The 20,874-nt window shown below is 40.2% G+C and overlaps 1 protein-coding gene across 1 annotated transcript in view; it reads left to right on the top strand.

Moving 5' to 3' along the window:
- Window positions 1-2,993: 2,993 nt before the first annotated feature.
- Window positions 2,994-20,874, top strand: part of pard6gb (par-6 family cell polarity regulator gamma b) — a 33,409-nt gene continuing 15,528 nt past the window's right edge. Inside the window, exons 1-2 of the mRNA XM_059945512.1 lie at window positions 2,994-3,314; window positions 15,847-16,069. Coding sequence (XP_059801495.1) covers window positions 3,243-3,314; window positions 15,847-16,069 — 295 coding nt within the window. The 5' untranslated portion in view covers window positions 2,994-3,242. The remainder of the gene's footprint in view (window positions 3,315-15,846; window positions 16,070-20,874) is intronic.

The raw sequence follows: 20,874 nt of genomic DNA, 5'->3' as shown, positions 1-20,874 counted from the left end.
AGTTAAAACCATCCACAGTTGGTCCAGGTACAAAAAGACATCTACCTATGTTTCATCGACTATACTAACTCTTTTAACGCTGTCGGACACCAAGATCTCCTGGAAGTGCTTCAAGAGCTTGACATAGATGGGAAAGATATACGTTTTTTAAGAAACTTATACCGGGTCCAGACAGCATCCATCAGAATAGAAGGAGACGTGAGTGAGTGTGTGAATATCATGAGAGGAGTCAGGCAAGGTTGTGTCTTTTCACCAGACTTATAGTGAAAATATCTTGAGAAGTATCAAAGACATCAAAGGACTCACAATGGGAGGCCATGATATAAATAACATCAGATATGCTGATGACATTGTACTAATAGCCGTCTCAGAAACAAAACTTCAAGAACTACTCATTATAGTGACAACAGAAAGCAATCGCAGAGGCCTCTCAATCAACACCAAGAAGACAGAAAGCATGACAAGTCAACAAATTCAGATATCTTGGCAGCCAAATAACAAGTGATGCAACACAGATATCAAATACAGAATAGCAATGGCGAAAGAAGCTTTCCAGGAAATGAAGATCATATTAACAGACAGAAAGATGAGCACGTACACTAAAAACAGAATACTGCAGTGCTACATTTATCCTATCCTGACTAATGGAAGTGAATGCTGAACCATTTCCCCAGCAATGGAAGAGAGACTAGAAGCAGCTGAGTTATGGTTCTACAGGAGAATGTTAAAAATATCACTGGCTACACACACATCAGATGAAGAAGTTCTCAGAAGAGCCCAAGCAGTCAGATCACTCATACCAACAATAAGAGAAAGACAACTCAGATTCCTAGGACACATCATGTGGAAAGATGAACTAGCAAAATGCAGACTCTCTGGAAAGATCGAGGGAAGCAAACCGAGAGGAAGACATTGGCTTATGTACATCAAAAGCTTAGCCAGGTGGCTACACATCGAGGAAATGAAAGTCATCCAAAGAACAAGGGACAGATCTGTATGGAAAACCATGGTCACCAACGTCCGCATCGGATACGGTACCTAGACAGACAGTTGGTCCAAGCAATCAGTCTCCATGCTACAGGACTGCTTTGATGACGCCATCTGGAATGTCTTTCAGTTCACAGATGAGGTCATGAGTTTCATCCAGAAGTGCATTGAGAATGTTGATCCCCAAAAATCGGTCAGGGTCTATCCAAACAAAGTTTGTTTTGCACGGGCTGCACACCATCGGAGACTTCAAAACTAAGCACAGTGGTGTGCCTCCCTCCCAGATGAGCTAACTCTTCTTTACGCTCAATTTGATGTCGCCAACACCGAGCCCCCTGAGGAGAGCCACCAAAGCGACCTGCACCTTGGTCATCTTTGAGGCTGAAGTACGCGGGTGTTTCCAACGAGTGTTCAGTTGCAAGACTACTGGATTGTTCCTGTACCTAAAGGTAACATGTCTGACCGATTGACGTCCTGTCACACTCACCTCAATAATAAGCAAATGCTTTGAGAAGCTGGTCAAGATCTGCAGCATTCTACCGCACGCACTGGACCCCCTAAAATTCACCTACCAACACAACCAATCAACAGATGACACAATGGTCACAGCTCTACACACCATCGTCACACATCTGGAGAAGAGGGATGCTTATGTGAGAATGCTGTTCAGCATTCAACACCATAATTCTATCTAGGTTTGACAAGGAGCTCAGAGACCTTGGCCTTCACCCTGCCTTGTGCAGCTGGATCCTGAACTTCCTGTCAGATCACCAGCAAGTGATAAGAATAGGCTCTCTCACCTCTGCCCCTATGACCCTCAGCACAGGAGCCCCTCAGGACTGTGTCCTAAGCTCCCTCCTTTACTCTTTATATACCCATGACTGTGTCGCCACCCAGTTCCAATCTGCTAATTAAATTTGCTGATGATTCGACATTATCTCAAATAATAATGAGGCAACCTACAGAGAAGTCATCACCCTGACATAGTGGTGTCAAGAGAACTACCTCTCCCTCAATGTCGCAAGAACAAAGGAGCTGGTCGTGGACCACAGGAGGAATGGAGACAGGCTGACCCCTATTAACATCAATGAATTTGAAGTTGAGAGGGTGAACAGCTTTACGTTCCTCGACATACACATCACAGATGATCTCGCAATGTTTGTACCTACCGGCTGTGCGGTGAAATAAAGCACAACTGTGTCTCTTTCATCTCAAGACTATTGAAGAAGTTTGGCATGAGTCCCCAAATCCTAAAGACTTTCTACAGGGGCACAATTGAGAGAATCCTGACTGGCTGCATCACTGCCTAGTATGGGAACTGTATTTCCTTCAATCAGAGGACTCTGCAGAGAGTGGTGCCAAGAGAACCTCTCCCTCGATGTTACCAGAAGCACAGCACTTCTGTAGATGTGAACTTCCCACCATTCAGGACATTTACAGAGACAGGTGCGTAAGAAGGCTCATTGGGTACCCGAGTCACCCCACCACAAACTATTCCAGCTGCTACCATCTGGGAAATGGTACCGCAGCATTAAAGCCAGGACCAACAGGCTCCAGGGCAGCTTCTTCCACCAGAACATCAGACTGATTAACTCACACTTGTATTTCTATACTATATCGACTGTCCTATTGTAATACTATTTATTACAAATTACTATAAATTGCACATTGCCCATTTAGACGGAGACGCAACATAAAGATTTTCATTCCTCATGTATGTGAAGGATGAAAGAAATAAAGTCAACTCAATACACGTGCTTGTGCACATGACAATACACTCAACTTTGACTATGAACCATTGCTTAAGAGCTCACTCAAAGATTTCCCATTGTCGTATCTTTGTATTAAAGCCACAGCTCCTTCCTCTGAAGGGTCAAATGATACCAAAAGAATAATCAACTCTAGTGACGGGACGGGGGCGGGATTTAACACCAGGTGTGCAAGTGGTCCTCCTCGGTCTAGCGCCACCCGCAGCATCGGAGGAAGTACATGCGCCGTGGACAGTCCCGCCGCTGCTTGGCCGGAGTCCTGCCGCTCTGCGTGACGTCATCGGCGCGCGGCGGGCCGGGCACGTCGCGGGAGAGCCGGAGGACTGGCGGCGCGGCGAGGCTGATCGGTGCTAACGGTCCGTTCGTCAGGATTTCAGTCGGGAAGAGCCGGAGACCCCCAACCACCCCTCCACCTCCCCCCTCTTCAATCGGGATTTGGCGGCGCCTGCCCGGGAAGGCAGGCAACAAAAGTAAACTTTAAAAAAAATGAGTAAAAGTTACAATAAGTCGGGCTCGCTGAGGGGCTTGGAGAGGGTGGCGGTGGAAGTTAAGAGTAAGGTGAGTGAGAGGGCCTCCCGTCGGCCGGTGGGCTGCAAGGAGGATGCCACTTGTTGCATGCACCGTTGCCGCCTCTGTTTAAACCTTTAATGTTTAAATCCAGAATGCACCTTTTATGTTTCAATCGCGACCGTGAGGTGGTCAAGAGAGGGAGAGAGCGGTTCCTGGGAGAAGAAAAACGCAGCCTCAACACTTTCCGTAAGTGGGATTTCACCAGTCGAGGGAGATTTTGAGACAAAACTGGAGACGCAAGAGAGAGTGTGGATGATGGAATCTGAGCAACAGATCCACTGTTGTGGGACTCGGCGGGTCGAGCTGTTTTGGGGTGAGGGAAGCGATAGTGAAAATTTCAGATGCGGGGTTAATTTCTATCCTCAGATGTTGCCTGGCCCGCTGAGTTCCTCTCGCAGTTTGATTCTTGTTTGCTTGAGATGGTCTCCGTATCGTGCGTGTAAAGTTACAGGGCGACATCTGGAACCTGTTGAAAATCTGATGCTTGGTGTGTAAAGCAAAGCAGAAAGTATGGGCAAAGCTCAGGCTTCCAAAGTCGGAGACTTGTCCCTCTGTCTCTCGTTTCTTCTCCCGGCCCTAGTGGACCTTTTGATACGTGATCGGCTACAGAGAGAATTGGGGAAAGAGATTTTCTGTTTACCTAGATGCCAAGACTGCAGTATCTGTTTGTACGAGAATGATTGATGTTGGCTTTCCAGATGGGTTTTTGTTAGGTGTAATTTTGTGTAATATTGGCATCTATTTAATTGTACTTGAAGTTTAAAAAAGAATTTGCATGTTGCTGCTTGTTCTGAAGCCTCTTTCTTGATCACTAGATGAGTAGAAATCTCCAGTAGTTGATTACTGGGGAAGGGAGACCCTATTGCCTCTTTTCCCTAGCCATGTTTTGAGGCTGAACCCTTTCAGACTTGGTGTCTCATTTGGTTCTAGGAAGTGTTTCAGGCCTCATAATGGCATACCCTCACTTTCCTAACGTGGCCTGTGTCTGCACACCTCAGCTGTTGCCTCATCCTTGTTACTTTATTCTTGTATGGCCTCCACCTTTCACCTGCTGCAAACCTCAAATGTAACTCTGCTGTCTCTTGTGCTGAGTTCTATTCATCAATAATTTGTTTCATCATAATTACGGATGAAAGAAAAATGGAGGGTTATATGGGAGGGAAGGGTTAGACTCATAGTACAGTAGGTTAAATGGTCCAAAGAGCCTATGCTGTCTGTTCTATGTTCTGTAGCCCTGTGTTCATCGATACATATTGGCTGATATTGTAGTTTTAATTTTCTTTGATTCTAATATTCTACATCTCGTTCTCAAATCTCCATGGCCCAATCCTGCCTTATTTCTTCTGCTCTCCCCCCCCCCCCACCCACACATCCTTCCCATGTCAGTGAACTTATCCAATTCAAGCTGTGTATACATTTTCCTAAATTTAAGTAGTCCCTCAATGGCTTGGGACATAATTTCTGGAGTCTGCAACCTGCTCAGTCTCTTTGTGCCAGACTTCAAGGTCATCCCTTTGAGAAGTTTGATAAAACCATTGTGAAGAGCAATTATTGGAAATGGTTCAGAAAGAAAGATTTGGTCACGTATTTCATCTAGCCAAGTTTACAGTATTTAAATTTTGAATTAAGTAGTCATAAGATTAAGCATTTGTGTAGATATGATCTGCAGATGACAATTGTGGCAAGACTGGACTTGAATATCATTTAGGTTCATACAGATTTATGAAATGCTCAGCAACGTTTTCTGGAGATCAGCTTTTTTTTCTTACACATCCATCAAAACATGCAGTGAAATGCAACAAATCAGATTGGCAAGGATTGGTGCTGGGCACTCACAAGTGTCACCACGATTCCTGTGCAATACGGTAACCCTAACCGTATATCTTTGGAGTATGGGAGGAAAGTGGAGACCCGGAGGATGAACATGCAAACTGCTTACAGATAGCGGTGGGAATCGAAGCCCAATTTTACAGGTGACGCTGTAGAATGTTGAATACAAGTTGTAAATACTCTGTAGGCTGGTCCTAAACAGACATTCTTACTGTGCTAGTGTGGCATGTTTATCCATTAACTTTGAATTGAAAGAAAACACAAATTTGGCATCTCAACAACAATGCATACCTTTCACTTGCAGCCTGTCTGTTCCATCAATAGATAGCCACATGGAGGCTGATTTATTGAATCAGCTTGGGGCTAATTTACCTGTGGAGCCTATTCTGTTTTAACTGCATGGAGAATTCCACTACACCAGTAGCTCTGAAGACTATTCTCAGAATAATCAATATCAATCACTGATTTAGTAACTTTGTACATGTTCTTGTGTTGACAAAATTGATGGCTGGCCTCATTCACTTTTGATTTTGCTGGGATGCTTAAGAAAAAATATTACCTGAACATTTTCCCTGTTCTTATGTTTTGATGTACTGATTTTCTACATTAATTGTGTCAGCAACAGACAACTTGTAGGCAAACAACACATCTTAATGACGAATAAACTCTTCTCGGGCTTCCAGCCGGGTACAGATATCAATTATAACTGATGGTTTCATGAGAAACTTAAGCCATGTTCATCAGGGATGATCCCTGATCCACATAATGACTTAGGCTTGATCGTCTTCATTATTTGTTAAGTGATTTTATCAGCCCATTCCTACTTTTATTCTGTACATTTCCTGAGTCACTTTTATGTCCAGTCATAAGGAATATCACATCTTACGGTAGTGTATTCAAAGTGTTTGCTAGGATTAAATATTAGTTTTCGGCTGCAAGGTTGACTGACATTTAATGGAGTTAACTAATCTTACTGCTTACATTATTCAGTATTAGGTGTGCTCTATGTGATAAATGTTACAGAGTTACCAAGATTCTGATTTTATAATAATTCTGTTCAGCTGTCAGCTTTCTTCCTGCAAGATTGCTTCATTGCATCAGCATGAGATCTCATTATGGATGTCCTTTTGTTGGAAGCAATAGAAGTCATAATTTAAAAATAAACAAAGTTTTGAACAGCTTGTGGTCTTGAATTAATCCCTGGGTTAATGGAGATGTATTTCTTAACAGGAGTGGAGGCTCGATTTGTCACATCCCACCTTGACAAATGCATATAATTCAAAACTTTAGATGGTTCAGAGTTGTGGATTGAATGCTTAGTGCTTTTTTTCTCTCTGGAAGAAACACTGCTTTCTAAACAAGAACAGAAAATGTTGAGGCTGGTTAAAGGCTGAACTCAGTAGATCAGGCAGCATTTGTGGAAAGAGAAATGCAAGTTAGAGGAAGGTGGGGGAGGGATGTGTTGAACAAAGGGAATGTTGAATTGGCATTAAAATGTACCTTAAGGAGTCAGGGAAGTATTATCATTATCAACATCCCAAAACAAATATTATCTGGTTGCTCTCTCAATGATATTTATGGGAATTTGCTACCTGCCCTACTGGTTATTCTGCTTTACAGTATAACAGTGGCAAATCTGAAAAGATAATTCATTGGCATTGCTTTACTAAACAGTAGCTTCAAATAGCATAAAGAGCCTTGCATTCAATTTTGTAAAGCATAGTAAAATTCTTTTTCTTAGTGAACTGTTTGTACTGCGTAGAATGGAGAATTCCTGCAAAACTGGTTTTAGCCTTTAGATTTCAAAGTACACCTTGTGCTTGTCTCAGCCTGCCTAGGCCAATCATGTACATAAAATATCTCTGGTTATTTTTTAAATAGAAATTAACTTTATGCTGTTGTCGCAATGTCTAATGATTAAAATAATTGGAACAGATACAAGACTTGATTGGGGTGTATTTGAAGAATTAATATTGACTTGCCAGATGAGAATTAGAGTCACTAGTGCGAGGTCATCTTATTAAATTGTAGCTGTTTCAATTGTAATATTTGCATTTTATGGCAATTAACATCTTCTGAAATCATTTCCAGAAGCATGTCTTTAAATAACTGTTACACACTAAATTTGAATTGTTAAAATTTTTGAGGGTAGAAGTGCTGCTCAGGATGCAATTTAACAGCACAAGAGGATGTCATTAACTCCATTGTGGCAAGTTTGCATCAGACATTTTGCATTCTATATATGGAAATTAGATAATTGTTATTTAATACTTTTAGAAAATTGGAACAAATACAGAATATAGTTTGATCTCAACATTGTTTTTCGGTCAGGGAAGTGTTGTGTAAACTGCAGCCATTTTCTTTTAAACATTTGAATCAGTGTAGCTTGATACAAACGTTTACTAACAAAATAGTCCAATGGAGAACATTAGGATATCATTTGTTTTCTGCCAAAACAAAATTTAAACATTTTCATCTGCAGTTTATAATATTTGAAATACTGCCTCAGGTAAAGGAAAATTATAGTGTCAATATCTGTTCCATCAAGCTAAAACAATTTATTGGAAATGGTTCAGAAAAAAAGATTTGGTCATATATTTTATCTATCCAATGTTTACAGTATTTAAATTTTGAATTAAGCATTTATAAGGTTAAGCATTTGTGTAAAAATGATCTGCAGATGACAATTGTGGTAAGACTGGACTTTATCGTTTAGGTTCATACAGATGTATGAAGTGTATTGAGAGACTAAAGCAGAAATGCTCAGCAACATTTTCTAAAGATTAGCATAAAAACATGCAGTGAAATGCATCAAATCAAATCAGCAAGGATTGTGCTGGGCACTCACAAGTGTCACCGTGCTTCCTGTGCAACATAGCATGCCCTAACTGTACATCTTTTGAGTGTGGGAGGAAAGTGGAGATCCAGAGAATGAACAAATTGCTTACAGATAGTGGTGGGAATCGAACACCAGTTTTACAGGTAGCACTGTAGATTTTACAAAACCAAATGAAAGTTTACAAGCCATGGACTGCAAGAATAGAAAAGGAAGCAATGAATACTTGGCAACCATCAAATGATGGTAGGGAGTGCATATGGGCTTGTGATTAGTGCTTTGCTTGTTGAATGAATAATTTTTCAGATGGTAGTGATGTGTGGGGAGGAAAAAGGAATCACTTGCGGGCTTTCAGGAAAGGTTCAGTAGACTAAGGAAAGGTTTAATCTCGATAGTTTGAATTTTCCCCTTGTCACTAAGGAAAAAGCAACAGGATGACTTTGAAGAAAATTAAGTCTGCACATAACATAATTAAGTTGAAAGCATAAAATTTATCCTAAATATAGTATAGCCATTATAGGGATGAATCTACAGCCTGAACCTGGCTGGAAGTTGTGTACCTTAGATTTTATGGGATGTTTTGAAATGTCAGAGAAATTGGGAATGTGAACAGTGGAGTATAATTATTGTATTATGTTTTGGAAAAATAATTATGACAGCAAAGTAATACACATACAAAATTACACACATGTTAAATGAGCATATTTAAACTTTGAAGCTATTTAATCAATTTTCATATATAAAGAGCAATTTTAAAGAATTAAGACATCAGTTCAGTGCTTTCCTTCATTTTGGAAAAAAGCTGTTTGATAACTTGCTTTACATGGGGTCTAATGTTCGAAAATTCTGGTAAAGAAGTTTTCCTGTACTTTAACAATGTAAAAAAAAGAAATTCATGTAATTTTCTGAATATTGTATACCACTTCAGCAAATTTAAATCTATATATTTGTGTCAAAGCTGTTTAAGCATACTGCCAAGGACATATTTCCAAGGACAGTCCTGAAGTGGATGCATTTGCATTGATCTATTTTGCCCCTGCTCCTAGCTTAACTATACATTGCTACAGTGATGGAATTTACAGTGTAAATTAAATGAAGCTGTCACTACTCAGCATTTTAAATGGAGTTTATCGTGACAGTTATAAACAGAATTACTCTTGATTAATCTTGGCTTTTCTAGTCTTCAAAAATTTGTGATTTGAGGTGGGATTCTCAGTTTTTGTGAACTATTCTTGCTCTTTAAAAATACCGAAAGTATCATAAATGGCTGCATGAGTTATGTGACTATATTGGTGGTTTGTTATAATCTCTGTTAAAAACATTGCTTGCCTACAATTCTGTTTATATCACTATTTCAAAATTCATTGGGTGTAAGCACTTAAATTCATTTTTAAAATTTTGGCATTTCAGTTTCTAATCTTGTGTGTATCCAAATCTTTGAATTCTATATAAAAATTTTTACAATTGCTGTTTATTTCATGTTCATTTATCTGTAAGGAGTCAGATTGCTCAAACAAAAATAACGTTGGAAATATTCAGCATCTCAAGAGCATTTATGGGAAGCCAATCAGGTTTAATATCACTGGAATATGTCATGAAATTAATTGTATAGTGACAGCAATACATAATGATAAAAACCATAAATTATAATAAGAATTAAATAAGTACTGAAAAAATAGAGAAAGAATAGTGAGGTAGTGTGCATGGGTTCATTGTCCACTTAGAAATCTGATGGCCAAAAGGAAGAAACTGTTCCTGAAACATTGAGTGTGTCTTCTAGCTCCTGTACTACCACCTTGATGGTAGAAATGAGGAGAGGGCTTGGGCTGATGGAGGTCCTTAATGATGGATTCAGCCTTTTTTGAGAAATCACCTTTTGAAGGAGTCCTTTATACATGAGCTTACAGCTTTCTGAGCTGCTCCTGATCCTATGCAGTAGCCCCTGCATCACCCTCCTTATCAGAAGGTAATGCAACCATTTACAAAGTGTAGAGTGCTCTTCAAGGTACCTCTGTAGAAATATGCTGGACTGTTTGGTGGCATACTAAATCTCCTCAAAATTCTAATGAAATAGCTGCTATTGTGCCTTTTGTAATTGCAATAGTATGTTGGGCCCAGGTTAGATCTTTCAGTGATGTTGATGCCCAGGAACTTGAAACTGCTCACTCTGTCCACTGCTGATCCCTTGATGAGGACTGGTTTGTGTTCCTTCGACTTCCGCATCCTGAAGTCCAGGATAAATTCCTTGATCCTACTGCCGTTGAGTGCAAGGTTGTTGTTGCTCACAGCTCAACCAGCTGATCTATCTTGCTTCTCACCATCTAAAATTTGTTTCATTGGCAAATTGATGCAGTTTGAGCTTTGCCTAGTCCAGGGGTCAGCAACCTGCGGCTCCGGAGCCGCATGCGACTCTTTCATCTCTGTGCTGCGGCTCCCCGTGGTTTGTTAGTTTTTGAAATGTAATTCGAAATTTGAAGATTATGGTGATCTTGTACAATCTAAATAAAATGTTGTGGCGACCCCATTTCCCGGCACATCCAAACCGGCTCACAATTAGCCACCGTTCCGGCTAAGGGAGATAGCCTACGGGGGTTTGTGAGTACGTGTCTTTTGGAGCATCCGCGCCCACGGGGGGCGGGTTGAGGGAGGCTTTAAAGCAAGGCTGTTTAGTTCGAATAAAGTTATCTTTGACTGCAGTGTCGTTATTTTAGCGCTGCGTGTAGCACACCGCTACAACGTGTTTTTTATCGCTATTAATATACGTCACCACTGCCAATGCCTGACACCCACCAGTGCGCGATTTCGTTTAATTTTTCGATCCAAGATAGGCTAACTATGGAGTAACCTTCAACACAACGTCTTTTTTTCGGAGTTCTAAATGTTTTTGTTGCATGCAGAAATGTAATTTCGTTTTCTCTGCAGGAGTTCATCAATTTCATAAATGCAACACATTATAGTTTGTTTATACATAGCATAAAGGCAAAAAAAAACGTTGTATGTAGTGTTATTTCATTTTAAATGTCAAACGGGTTTTGTGGCTCCCAGTATTTTCTTTGTGAAATGGGTCCATATGGCTCTTTCAGTGGTAAAGGTTGCTGACCCCTGGCCTAGTCACACAGTTGTGAATGTAGAGACAGTAGAGCCGTGGGCTAAGTATGTATCCTTGAGGTATGCCAGTGTTGATTGTCAGTAAGGGGGGAGATGTTAATTCCAATCTGCATTGACTGATCCCCCAATGAGGAGGTCAAGGATTCAGTTGCAGAGGGAGGTACTGAGGCCCAGCTTTTAAAGCTTGTTGACTAGACTTGAGGCTATGCTTGTGTTGAATGCTGAGTTGTAATCAGGAAACACTAGATATTGCTATTGTCCAGGTGATCCAAAGCCAAGTGGAGAGCCAGTGAGATCGCATCCACTTGTCTAAGTAGGAGTTGATTATTGTCACGTCCAGTCTCTCAAAGCATTTCATCACAGTGCCACTGGGCGATAGAGGCAGCTCATCCTGCTCTTCTTTGGCAGTGGTATTGTTGTCAACATCTCAGGTCAAAGGCTTTTGCTCAGGACTGTTCAAATCTGATGAAAGGTCTCTGAGCCAAAACATTGACCCTGTTTCTTTTTCCACAGACCTGCTGAACATTTCCAAAATTTTCTGGTTTTGTTTAAGATTCTCAGTATGTGTAATCTTTTTGTATTTTCCTTGCTGCTTGACATACTTGATAACCTCTCTGTTGCTGAATGCCAGAATGTGGAAGCAACCAAAGACAAGAGTATTGAAGCCATGTCACAGAAATGCTACCCACAGTGGTTGCTATCTTTTTTGTTGATAACTATAGAATCTCAACCTGTGCATCAAAACTGCAAACCACCCCACCAACATATAATTCTCTGTAACTTCCGCCACCTCCGACGGGATCCCACCACCAAGCACATCTTTCCCTCCCCCCCCCCCTTTCTGCTTTCCGCAGGGATCACTCCCTACGCAACTCCCTTGTCCATCGTTTCCCCCCCCCCCCCCCCCCCATCCCTTCCCACCAATCTCCTTCCCGGCACTTATCCTTGTAAGCGGAACAAGTGCTACACCTGCCCTTACACTTCCTCCCTCACCACCATTCAGGGCCCCAGACAGTCCTTCCAGGTGAGGTGACACTTCACCTGTGAGTCAGCTGGTGTGATATACTGCATCCGGTGCTCCCAGTGTGGCCTTCTGTATAATGGTGAGACCCGACGCGGACTGGGAGACCGTTTCGCTGAACACCTATGCTCCATCCGCCAGAGAAAGCAGGATCTCCCAGTGGCCACACATTTTAATTCCACATCCCATTCCCATTCTGATATGTCTATCCATGGCCTCCTCTACTGTCAAGATGAAGCTACACTCAGGTTGGAGGAACAACACCTTATATTCCATCTGTGTAGCCTCCAACCTGATGGCTAGAACATTGATTTCTCTAATTTCCATTAATGCCCCCTCTCTGCTCCTTACCCCATCCCTCATCTATTTATTTATTTATTTGTTATATTCTCTTTTCTCCCCCCCCCCCTTTTTTTTTCTTCTCTCTCTGTCCTTCTCACAATCACTCCTTGCCTGTTCTCCATCTCCCTCTGGTGCTCCCCTCCCCCTTTCTTTCTCCCTAGGCCTCCCATCCCATGAATCTCTTCCTTCTCCAGTTGTGTATCCCTTTTGCCATCCAGCTTTCGAGCTCTTAGCTTCATCCCTTCCCCTCCTGTCTTTCCCTATCATTTCAGATCTCCCCTTTCCCCTCCCCCTCCCACTTTCAAATCTCTTACTATCTCTTCTTTCAGTTAGTCCTGATGAAGGGCCTCGGCCCAAACGTTGACAGTGCTTCTTCCTATAGATGCTGCCTAGCCTGCTGTGTTCCACTAGCATTTTGTGTGTGTTGCTTGAATTTCCAGCATCTGCAAATTTCCTCGTGTTTGCATAACAACTGATTGAAGGCGTTCAAAGCTGCCTGCTTTCAGTTTTCTTCCGTGGATGCTAACAGTGTGCAATTCATACTGTAATTCTTGCTTCTGAAATCAGCTGAATTATGTTTGCAACTTTCCAATGAAGAGATAATTGGTTTTATAGGAGACTGTATACTGAATTTCCAAAACTTGCTGGCCAACTGAACAATAACCAACTGAAAAATAATTTCATTCTTCATGGAGTACAAGCTTGGCAGGAGAAACTAAAGCAGAAGGTACCAGGAGCATTTGCTTTTAAGGCACGGTCCCTCACCAATAATTTTAACTGTGTTCTCTTTACCCAGATGCTGTTTGACTGGTTGAATTTTTCCAGCATACCCTTTAGCTTCAGATTCCATTTGTATTCCAAAAATGACATGGGAATTTGTATATTGCCTTTGTGATTGTTTCAGGTGGTAATAAAAAGTTGGTGGACCACTTTTGGTCTGGTCTCTACCTATTTGGCATGGGTGACCTTACCAACAGTCAAAGCATCATGCGTGATTCCAGCTAGCATAGCGCTCCAAGTCATTGAGGCACGCAAGCTTCCAAACTATGACAAAGTTGTGGTCCTTTTGGAGGATTAATGCAGCGGTTAATAGGGATATATTGGGTGGGACCAGTACATTTTGGCCCAATTAAGTAGCTGTCCCAGTTAGCTGAAGTTTCACAGAAATAGTTAAAATGATATATAAAAAACAAACTACCATTTAACTGAGAAACAAATTATGTGTTTAAATGAAATACAGAACAACTTAGAACACTACAAATGCTACTATAGTACTAAAAATAATGTATATTAGTTCCTAATAGTTATTGGCAGAGGAATTCATCTGCTGTGTTCTTTTGATTGATACTAAACAAAATCAGCACAGACACCTAGTGAAGATAATGGACAGCCTTCATAAAATTCTTTGACAACTTTCATTGTAACATTCAAGTTGATTGTCAATATCTCCAAATTGTTCATAACTTGTTGAAGTAGTGAACTTGTTCAATTTTCACTCCTAGCCATTTATGGCATCTCCAAGCCTTATTACTTGAAACTGCAGTGAGCAAATCAGTTTTAAATTGTCTTACTGTTTATTTCTTGCCAACTATCAGTGACAAAAATCACTGCGTTTTGAACACAGGCTTGCAAGCTATTTAAAAACTGTTCAATTTAAGCAGTGTAGTGTCTTATCAGCCACATGGGTAAGTGACTGACATTTGTTTGGTAACTTATCTCCTGTCCCAATTAAATGGCCTGAATCCCAATAAATGAAGAGAATTGCAGCTATTTTCTCAATTAATTATTGTTTTTTGAGTTGTCCCAAATAAGCAGCTGCCCCAGTTAGTCGATGGCCAAATTAACTGGAACCCACTGTATTTTTATTAGGCATGTTTTAACTTTTTCTCCCAAGATCAATATTTGGCTGAAGAATTTTAAATATTCCAGCAATTGCCTGCAGATTAACTTTTCAACAATTGGTAGTTATCTACGTGCAGTGTATTAATAATTAATCACCACTATGGGATCTCGATGATCTTTCTAATCCCCAGGTTCTTTTAGGAGTCCAAGAATAAGTGAAAATTTGTTACTTCATGCTTGTTTAATTTTAAGTTTAAATAAAGGATCAGATACAGAGCATATGAACTAAAGAGGCAGAGACAAAGAAACAAGATGGCATCTTTGCAAAATCTGGCACTTCTATACTTAAACTAAAACCACATTCCTGAGATAAGGAATGGTCAATTAAGACACATAGTACACATGTGTCATGTGCTAACACTTATCCAATAAAAAAGGTGATTAACTGTTATGTAATTGCTTTACTGCTTTTCCACCAGCAGGCAAGGACAAACACTAAAATGTGAAAATATACGAGTTTGTAAGAAATACAGATTGTGTGTTAATAAAACTACGATTTTAGTCTTGCATTAATTCAACTAATACCTTATCAAATCATTTTTAAAAAGTCCGATTCAACACTTTCTTTCTGTTTTAAAATGATGCCATTTATAATAATATGTCGAGATTTTGATTCAGTACTATGTTGGAATTTTATTCCACTGGAGTTTTAAGCTTTGGGATTATGGACAAATATTTGAAAATAAATTGGTATAATGAGGAAAAATGATGAGCAAAATATTAATTATAAATGTTATCAGAATAATATGTTGCAAAGATAATTCGGAAAAAAGATATTTATCTATTTGAAACAGCGTTATGTCTGGATTATTTTAATTGAAGCATATCTTTTGGGCCTCAGTCAGTTTTATTATGTGATAGGGAAGAGCATGAAGAAGACTTAGGAAATAATGGGAGAAAAGGTAAAATGTCCAGTTTTATGTTGTGTAAAATACCTTTAAAATATCCTTTACATGATTTGTTCAACACCTATGGAATACTATTTTCAATTTGACTTTGCAAAGTTCGTTTAATTTTTGCTATCTGTCAAATATTGCAATGCATTGTGTTAATACCTGTAAATCAAAGCAATTGTCTAATTTGAATTGGATAATAAATATTAAATTGAGTTGTAATACTCACTTTGCAGGTTTCTGTCACCTTGGAATCTATAGTTATAAAATTTAGTAGTTGTAATTCTTAAATGTTGTCTCATTTAATTTCTACCTTTCTCTGCTTTCCCAAATAATATTCAGTTTTGCTTTCAGACTGATCCATCTCCTTCTGACTCTTTGATCAGAAGTGGACTAGGAAAAAGAAATTCACTTCTTGGTTCTTTGTGTGAACAGTCCTTTGGTAACTGTTGATATTTTCTCTGTAACTATATTGTAAACTGAAGTTGTTTTATGTGGATGCTGCAAGTATTTTCCTATTATGTCATATTTCCAAATGTAATATTCAGTGTGTTCTGAAACAATACCTTTTTTTAAATTTTTAATCAGTTTGGAGCAGAATTCCGAAGATTTTCATTATGCCGGTACAAACCTGGGAAGTTTGATGAATTCTACAACTTAATCCTTCACACACATAATATTCCCAATATGGATGTATTAATTGGATATGCAGATGTTCATGGTGACTTGCTTCCGATCAACAACAACGACAATTTCTGCAAAGCCATTTCCATGGCTAACCCATTACTCAGAATTTTTGTGCAACGGAAAGGTATGATTTTGAAATAAAGATGTTTGTGTTGCATGGTATTCTTAAGGTGCCCTCTGTTTGTACCCCCTTCTACCCCAGACCAATTCTGAGATATTTAATCTCAATTTTCTTTTAATGTCCTCTTGATTCTATTCTTTATTCTTTTATTTTGATTAATCGCAAAATATTTAGAACTAAAACATTTGTTATGAGTAGTTTCATAGAAATTCTATTGTTGACAGTGTGATAATTAGAAACATGAGGGATATGCATAATGGTGTTTTAGTTTATAGGGTAAGGTAGAGCTCATAAATCCTGCATTAAATTAGAAAGTCCAGTAGAATGATTATTTGTACAACTGATTTATATTTTTAGGTTTTAATAGGATTTAAGAGCATGATGATGTAATAAATACTTGCAGCCCCTCTGCAAGTACTGTCATCTCAAATATCCATGTAACTGTTATTTCAGGCCGTGGTTTCTGTCGGGTTGAAGTATTCACGTGGGATCAGGGCAGATCAGCATTTACGCCCATCCATAATTGTTCTTGAGAAGGTGATAGTGAGTTACCATCTTAAACTGCTGATGTCTTTTGGTGAGAGTGTTCCCACAATGCTGTCAGAGAGAGAAATCCAGGATTTTGAAGTGAAGAGGTAGAAGTAGTTCAAAATGAGAATAAAAAACATTATAGAGGCTGGAACCCTCAGTACATTGGGCCTCTTTACACAGGCACTGTCTGACCTATTGACAATTTCCAGTGCATTTACTGACAATATTTCCAAGTCTGGATGATGTATTATTTGAAGAGGGGCCTGCATGTTGTGTTCAAATGCATCTTGGGCACCTGTGGTACAATTGCGAATTTGGGAGGTGCTATGAAAGTAGCTTTAGCATATAACTGCAGTGCATTTTATTGGTGATGTACTCTGTAGTGGACTCTGAACTGAGTGCTAGTCAAGTAGGCTGCTTTATCCTGAATGGCAGTGAGTTGATATTGCATCCATCCAGTAAAGTGGAGAGTTTTCCAATGTACTCCAGATAAATGCTTTGGATATCAGGAGGTGAGTCGCCTACAGTAGCATATCCAGCCACTGACCTGCACTTGTAACCACAGAATTTATGTGGGTGGCCCTGTTGAATTTCTGATCAATATTGATCTCGTCCCCTGCACCCCCGCCAAAAGATTGGTGAGACTTGATGATGGTGATGACGTTAAATGAAATGGAGCTGCTTAAACTCAGCAAGATCTTTAAGCAGCTTCACATGCAGAAGTACATAATGCTGCACAATGTCAGTTCTTGCTTCAATATTTTATTATTCTTCCATGAATCTCATGATGAATATCTATATGGGCATAAAGTTTTTGTGGAGTTAATCATTTAAACTAATTGAACTTTTGCAATGTTTTAACGTCAATTGCATAAACCATTTCTAATATATTCACCCTGTGTGCCTTGGTACTCCATTCTAGGTATTCTCTGAGGTCAAGAGGATATCACTTCCAGTCATGTATTGAGTTCTGTTGGTAGCTAATTGGGGAAATACAGGGACTACAGACTCTTTCCCAAATTGAGTAGATGATGCCTTTTGAGGCAGATAATTTGTGAGGTGGTGCATTTCTCATAGAGAACTTCTATGTAATTATGCACCACTATTTCATGGACTCTAGCATTCTTAAAAGGGAATAGGGCTAATATAAAAATACTAGATGGGAACTTCACGTACTCAATGCCATCCTAAATGCATCTCCTCCATCAAAAGCAATCATAGGTCAGAGATACCCAGGAGGCAGTGGAGATTTTCATTGAATCATTTCCTCTCTGTTTGATAACCTCCACCCATGACCGAGTCCAAAATAAAGTCTGTTGCATGAATTTGGTGTCAAACATGCAATCTAGGTGGCCTGCTTAATGTAACTGACTGGGATTAACCAAGAGCTCATAGCTTCAGATGTTAAATTGGAAGAGGACAGTGATGTAGGTTCACTTATCCACCAACTGGATTTGAAGGATTCAGCAAAGACTTTGGTACGTTGATTAACTACATTAAAACTAGTTCTGCAGTAGATGTGTGGCTGGCATGTAGCACAGAGTAAGTATAAGGTGAGGATTTTCTGTGTACAGCTCAACTTGAAGGTGGTCCACACCATACATGGTCTTTGTCAACTTCACAAAAGCCTTTGATGAAGTCAAAAGCTTTGGGGGAGGCCAAAAAAGTCCATAAATGGTGTTGCTCCTTGGAGCACTATTGGGAGTGTCCTGACCAGCTGCATCGTCGTCTGGTACAGGAATGGCAAGGCATCTATCCACAAGTCCCTACAAAGGATTGCAAGGACTGCTGAGAGGATCATCAGGGTCTTTCACCCATCAGAAATATTTATCAGGAGTACTGCGTACGCAGGGCCCTTAGCAACAGCAGTGATCGTTTCTATCTATCCAACAATCTCATTGACCCCCCTACTATCAGGTGGGAGGGTACCCTAACATTTGGAGAGAAACTTGATAGGATGGGAAACAGCTTCTTCCCCCTGTCCGTGACACTGCTGAACTCCCTGCCACCAACCAAGCTCTCATCAAGTATGAAGCACCAGTAGCATTATACTGTTTACTTTTTAACTTGTCATAAATGCACCTTATTCTTGTTAATTTATTTGTGGTAATATCACTTTGTGTTGTGCATTTTTGTTTGGAGGAACATTGTTTCATTTGGTGTATGGTTGAATGATAAACTGAACTTGAATGTTGGTAGTTGTACTTTGAAGATTTTGTCCATTGTGTCTTGTGATCAAAATCCACACTGATTAAGAATGTAGGCCTTTGACAACTAGGAGAACCTGTTTCTGAGGACAGTTTCCCTTTGGCAAACAGCGGGGAGATATTATATAGTTACCACTATTGGATTTGCCTTCTCTTTTGAAATGGTCATAATTTGCTGCATCGAGGGACTTCTCCCCCGATGAAAGCATTGAGATTGTAGATTTGTGACCAAATGCAAGGAGACAGCTGAGTGTTGCTGAGCAAACAGATCTTGGGGTCCAAGTTCATAAGTCCATGAAAGTGGTTAAGATGGTTTGTGGAATGCTTGCTTTTATTAGTCAAGGTATAAAGTTCAAAAGCCAAGAGGTTTATGTTGCAATTTTATAAAACTCTGGTTAGGCCACATCTGGAGTATTGTATATAGTTCTGATCACCCCACTACAGAAAGGATGTTGAGGCTTTGGAGAAGGCGCAGAAGAGGTTTACCAGGATACTGTTGGTTTAGAAGCGATGTGCTATCATGAGAGCTTGGACAAACCTGGGTTGTTTTCTTTGGAGTGCTGGAGACTGAGGGGGGATCTGATAGAGGTTTATAAGATTGAGAAGCATAGATAGGGCAGACAGAGTATCTTTTTCCAGTAGAAATGGCTTATACCAGAGGACATGCATTGAAGATCACGGGTAAGTTCAAGGGGGGGTGTGAAAGGTAAGGTTTTTTTTAACTTGAGAATCAAGGATATAAGGAAGATGGAGGGATATGGACATTGTGTAGGTAGGAGGGATTATTATTTTGGCGTTTTTAATACAAGTTTTAGCTGGTTTGGCACAACATTGTAGGCCTGTGCTGTGTTGTTCTGTGTTCTAACTCTTCACTAATAAATTTTACTTAGTGGGCATCATGTCTGCTCATTAGGCCTTGTTTGTAAGTTAAGATGTGGCCTGCGCACCTTGGCTAGCCCAAATAAATGCTGTGGAATTAGAGTCAAGGGTGAAGTCACAGTTGAGATGTTTGGAGTATTCCCTTCAGCAGCCATTGACTGCCTTCCTGTTCCTAATGTTTGCCTGTATTCTTGATTCCTTGGGATGGTGTGTTGGACAGTAGGCCAAAGAGGCTGTACGCTCATGGTTGTCTTCACTCTTACCTTCAGTTCTTTACATCACTATTTCTACCAAACTTTTGTCTTTAGGCACCAGTTAATACTGTTGTTTTCCCTTGTACAAACTGGATCCAACAAACAAAATCCAAGTGAAGCGTCTTGGCCCAACATGTTGACAATTTATTCCCCGCCATAGATGCTGCCTGACCTGTTGACTTCCTCCAGCATTTTATGTGGGTTCCTCAGGAGTTCCAACATCTGCTGATTCCCTTGTGTTTCTAATCAAGGAATTCCTCGCATGTTTTACCAGTGGGCGAGGGCACCTTTGTGTGAGCCCTCAAATGTGTATGCATATGTCTGAAAGCAAGTGTGCATGTTCGGTGGCACTTGCAAGTTCAGGATTCAAATGGATATCCCAAAAGCAATTCACCCGAATACAGCTCTGTTATCTTAGCTCAGGAACTCAGCAGTGTAATTGTGCTGAATGAGACACAACAGGCAAGTGATAGCCAATTTAAATAATGAGTGGTTAGTACATTTTCAGGAGGAACAAATGGGAAGAGAAATGGAATCTTCTGAGAGTGAGCTTCACTAACAGAAATGAGCTGGTACAGCAGCTTCACGCAAAATGCTGGAGAAAAAAAGATGAGCAGATTTAAAAGGTGAGGGGAGGAAGATACACAAGGTGATAAGTGAAACTGGGAGGGGGATAGGTGGAGTAAAGAGTTGATTGGTGAAAGAGATACAGTACATAGATGCTGCCTGGCCTACTGAGTTCCTGCAGCATTTTGTGTATATTGCTTAGATTTCCAGCATCTGCAGATTTTCTCTTGTTTGATACAACAGCTTACTTTGTGGAATTAGCAAATGCCTGTTGGCTCTTTGTCGCTTGCTGCTGTAATGGAGCATATGCCCCAACCTTGGAAGCTTCACATGAGATCAAGGATGACTCCAACCTTAAAAAAGTTGGCCT

The sequence above is a fragment of the Hypanus sabinus genome, chromosome 20 (genome assembly GCF_030144855.1).
Source record: "Hypanus sabinus isolate sHypSab1 chromosome 20, sHypSab1.hap1, whole genome shotgun sequence".
Classification (NCBI taxonomy): Eukaryota; Metazoa; Chordata; class Chondrichthyes; order Myliobatiformes; family Dasyatidae; genus Hypanus; species Hypanus sabinus.
This window is presented reverse-complemented; position numbering and strand designations above follow the sequence as displayed.